At 34.1% G+C, this 5,028-nt stretch overlaps 1 protein-coding gene across 1 annotated transcript; it reads left to right on the top strand.

Annotated features, from left to right (window-relative positions):
* The first annotated feature begins 207 nt into the window (after positions 1-207).
* On the top strand, positions 208-4,573 carry LOC121393554 (sarcoplasmic/endoplasmic reticulum calcium ATPase regulator DWORF-like). The gene is made up of 3 exons (XM_041562382.1): positions 208-335; positions 3,620-3,719; positions 4,383-4,573. Exons 1-2 carry the CDS (start codon positions 323-325, stop codon positions 3,712-3,714), a joined length of 108 nt encoding a protein of 35 aa, XP_041418316.1. The 5' UTR covers positions 208-322; the 3' UTR covers positions 3,715-3,719; positions 4,383-4,573.
* The last annotated feature ends 455 nt before the right edge of the window (positions 4,574-5,028 follow it).

Consider the following 5,028-nt stretch of genomic DNA (forward strand, 5'->3'; position numbering starts at 1 on the left):
AAGCTAGCCTTTCTTATGGGGTTATTTATCAAAGTCCGATTTCATCTGAACATTTTCTTTATTTTTCATTTATGTTATGCTAAGTTGAAATAATTTTGTTCCCTAAAACTTACCCTTATTTGTATGTGCCTCTCCTACTTTCAGCCCAAACTAAACCAACCTCTTTGCCCTCTAATGATTAACAGCACAAGTGGTAACACTGAAGCCAGCAGCTGCCATGCATTCTTGCATTAGCTATATTTAAAGCTTTTAAGGAGCACTGAAATCATATCTGAAGCTAAGCCTACAATACCTGTGTAACACAATAGATCTGAGAGGGATAATGGAAGAAACAGGTAAGCTTATTAAATATATTTACAGATTGCTAGAAATGTATAAACAGAGGGATTTGGAAACAGGGGATTTGCTTTCTGTACCAAAATAATGGGTTTTGCTATTGCAACTTATCTTTATGTGAGTCTGGGAGAAGTACATGGAAGTGTCTATTAAAGGAAGATTGTCCCAGGTACACAACTCCAGGAATCATTAACTGTTGCAGCATATCGTTCTTGCATCCCAAGTACAATGAAGGAAAAAGGAAACATTTGTCATAATATTATAAATCCTAGTTCCCATCATTAAATTCATAATCATTGCATTTAGGTATGAATTTGTTTTCAATTTTAGACAGATGGTGACATGAACTTGGAAGTTATAGTAAATTAATTTTGCAAAGGTATTTAACGTAAACATAAATTGTCAGACACTGCCAATAAATCAGCCTATAGACCCTTGATATGTTGGACATAAATGTTTTTTGCTCATTTTCCAAATTAAATTATAGTATATGACTATACAGTCTTACTTTTATTTAAGAAACCATCAGTGGTGCAGACAAAAATGCAAAACAGCACTAAAATATTTTTTGCCCATATTTTTGCAATATATTTTGAAAAATTAGTATTTTGTTAACTAATGTATTTATATATCAATATCCTAATGTAAATAGGTCTGTGTATACTTGTATACACAGTGCTATACAGAAACAGAAGCCACTGCTTCGGTACATACTGTATTAATAGCAAAAGTGACAGTTTATTAAAGAATACAGTGTTGTGTGTATGTTGACTTTATAAATAATGAGTTGAAGATGGGTTCATTATTCTGTAAATATAGAAGCACTATACTTTGCATGGGAATATGATAATAGAGCATGAATGAAATCAAGGTTTATGTTTGCTGTAAAAATAGAAATAGTGGGAAAAGATTACAATGACTTGGATTTGTGAACAGGAATAATAAAGCCATGATTAAATATAGAATGGTTGTTGTATAAGAACAGTTATTGGAAAGCAGAATTAGAAGTGACACTACAGGGGGTTATTTACTAAGCTCCGATACCCGAAATTTCCTGAAAACTGAAAAATTAGTGATTTTTTGTGTCATAAAAGTCTTAAAAAAAATCACGATTTTTTTGGAATTTATTAAACCCACGAAGGCTAAAAAGCCCCAATATAAAAACAAGAAAAAAATTTCGGGGAAAATTCACAAAAAAACCTTGAAAATCTGAGCTTTTCCTGCCAAGGTAATTTTCTGGAAAATTTAATAATAAATAAGCGTTAAAATCCCGAGCGGGTTAGATCAGAGTTTGTAGCAGTCGATATTGAGATAAATTCGGACCTTGATAAATAACCCCCTACAATGTATTACTTTATGTATTATATTCCTTCCATGATCGGAACTTCTCCAACTTCTGTTAAGAGATATCCACAAATTAAATTCATAAATCAGAATAAATATTTACTTTGCCTTTTCATTTGCCCACATTATGGCTTCATCTGTATGAAAACTATTCTGAGTCAATGACTTGAAAGGCATTGCACATTGCACTAGGGACAATCTTCAGCAGTTGCCTCTAAATATCCTCTATAATAACACAGACTTTCCATTCAGTTCATGTGATTTTCCTTCCAACCCCCTGTCACCAGTTACCAAAAGTACATTACTCCACCTGTCTCTTTCTTCTTATGAACAAGTAAGAGGTGAGTAGCTTGCAGGGAAATGAAGGGGGCTTAGCAGGAAAAAACAAAAAGAAAAGTTTTTCAAAAAACTCCCATTACTTTGAAATTCGACCCTGATAAATCTGCCTCTTAATGTGCAGTGTGAGCGGATTATATTGCATTTGGCAATTTGAACTATTGGCCACTAAGCTTAAAGACTGTGCATTTGTTCCCTTGCTCTTGCTAAGCCTTCTTATAATTTATGAATCACTCTGAACATATATCCAGAAGAGATTTATACAGAGATAGAATATGTGGGTCTCACTGGATCTTGGACATTATTAAAAAAGAAATAGCGAGAATGTCAGTCATAAAGCACAGCTTTCTAAAAGAAAATGACACCTAATATTTTTAAAACATCTCCAAAGTAATAATGACTACAAAATCAAATGTTACTTTTTGAACATGTGTGTTTGATGATCTTGCCCTGCTTAGATAAAATAAGTGATCAGAGAAGAGTCATCTCATGTTTTTCCGTGCAGTTCTAAGCAGAACAACATCGCTAGAAGTTACTATTCGCACAACATTAATTTTCAGTTGACAAAATGAGCAGCAGGTGATGCTGTTGTTTAATATTTATTATATTAGCAGTGTAAAAACTTACTAACAAAACTAGAAGAAAATAATTTGAGATGTTTTGAATACAGGATTTGACTGAATCTGAGCATTTTTCAGCAAAACTCAGATTCGGGGAACCCAAGTGCCTAGCTCAACCACATCCAAATCATGTGCACATTGGTTTTTATCTATCTTAATTCTATCCATCCTAAATTAGATTTTTGATTTGGCTAAATCTTGCAAAAAAGAGTATTTGGTGCATCCCTAAAAATGTAAATTGCAAAAGGGCTTAGAACTTTTATATTTATTTTTTTGGAGGAATAATATTCCTTTAGACATCAATTTGCTACAGCTGTATGAAATTCTTGTAATATGGAAAGAAAGTGCTCACCCACGAAGAGAGGTCCCAAATCACAGAAATAGCCCTATCCAGGCACTCAATTAGCACCTAAGGGTTAAATAATTTGTAACCTTTTGATATAATACAACAGACTTTATTTTTATTAAGCATAAGCCATAAGTAAAAGTCCAACCCATTTTAATTCAGAAGGGGTCTATTTAGGGATATTAATAGGAAGCCAGGCATCACATCGTTCTACCTACTGATTGGTTGTTAGGGATGCACAGAATCTAGGATTCGGTTCGGATTTGGGCAGGATTCAAATTCAGCCTAATCCTTGTGCCTGGACGAACCGAATCCTATTTTGCATATGTAAATTAGGGTGGGAAGGGACTTTTCGTGACAAAACAAGGAAGTAAAAAAATGTTTCCTTTCCCTCCCCTAATTTGCATATGCATATGCAAATTAGGATTCAGATTCGGTTCGGTATTTGACCCATTCTTCCACAAAGGATTCAGGGTGCAGCCTTTGATATGTTTATCACATGACCTTAAAATGATTTTAGACAACAAAATGATAAGTGATAAAATGATAAATTATAAGGCAAGGCTATTTCTAAATGAAAAAAAAAACACATACTATACTAATTGTGGATTTTTGAGACCATTTGCTCTTGCTGCAGGAATAATTTCATACAGACGGTTCCTCGTTCCTGTATTACTCGGTGTTGGATGGATCGTTGGCTGTGTAATGATGATCTATGTTGTTTTCTCATGATAACAGTAAGTCATGTGTGGCAGTTTAAGATTGGGGGATGGGGTTGGAGAATACATGATTTAATTGATGGAAAATGTCTTTCTAGCTATTAATAAGCTATTGCCATTTTCAGTATTATCCACAGCTCCGTAAATAGAAAATGCTAAAATCTTATTAGATAAGTATAAATCAATTTGTGTCCTGGATAGGGGTGTTCTGAGACAATTTGCAATTGGTTTTCATTTTTTATTACTGAAGGTTTTTGAGTTATTTAGCTTTTTATTCAGAAGCTCTACAATTTAAGCAATCTGGTAACTAGGGTCCAAATGACCCTAGCAACCATGCATTGATTTGAATAAGAGACTGGAATATGACTAGGATGGCCTGAATAGAAGGATTAGTAATAAAAAGTAACAATAACAATACATTTGTAGTCTTACAGAGCATTTATCTTTTAGAAGGGGTCAGTGACGCCCATTTGAAAGTTGCAAAGAGTCAGAAGAAAAGGGCAAATATCTATAAAAAAAAAAAAAAAAGAATGAAAACCAATTGAAAAGTTGCTTAGAATTGTCCGTTCTATAACATAATAAACCACTCCTTTAAGCACAACTCCTACAGTGCACAATCCTCGCCATTCCCAAACATCTACACTGACTTATTAGGTGTTTGTATTTGTTTCTTTGTTGCAGGAGAGATGATATCATAAGAAAGTGGAAGAACCGACTGGCTGTCAAAACAACAATACTGATGCCTGTAAAGTTCTGTACAGTCCTGGAATGTTACCTGACAATAAAACAAGGATTTTGTTATATGCCTTGATTTGTAGATGCTAAATACACGATGCTATTAAAATAAAGATTTATTTATTATAGAAAAAAAACAACATTCAAAGTCGATTCTTCAATAATACTGTAGGTTGGACAGTATAGACAGTATAGAAAGACCCTATAGATGTATTTTGCTAGAAAAGTAATGGACTGTGGGACTCAAAAAGGGCATTTTCTTAAATATTAGGGGATGTTAGGGGCAGACATATGAAAGTTTATACTGGGAACGTTACAAGCATTCCCAGCAGTTCCACCTTTTTTTCAGGTTTATCAAAACTTTCCTGACTGTCAGATAGATGTGTCAGTTGAGTCAGGATGTGCTCACCCCATTCTGTTTACTAAGGCCGCATTCATTACAGATTAGCAGCAGCACTGAGCGCTAACGACCTTCTGAAGCCTTCCTTCCTAATGCAAATTGCATGTGGGGTTAAAGGTTTCAGACGATTTTCTGCACTGAAAGAAATCAAAAATAAACTGTTAAATCTGAAAAAATAGGTAATGGTTTCAT

Source organism: Xenopus laevis, chromosome 5L (genome assembly GCF_017654675.1).
Source record: "Xenopus laevis strain J_2021 chromosome 5L, Xenopus_laevis_v10.1, whole genome shotgun sequence".
Lineage (NCBI taxonomy): Eukaryota > Metazoa > Chordata > Amphibia > Anura > Pipidae > Xenopus > Xenopus laevis.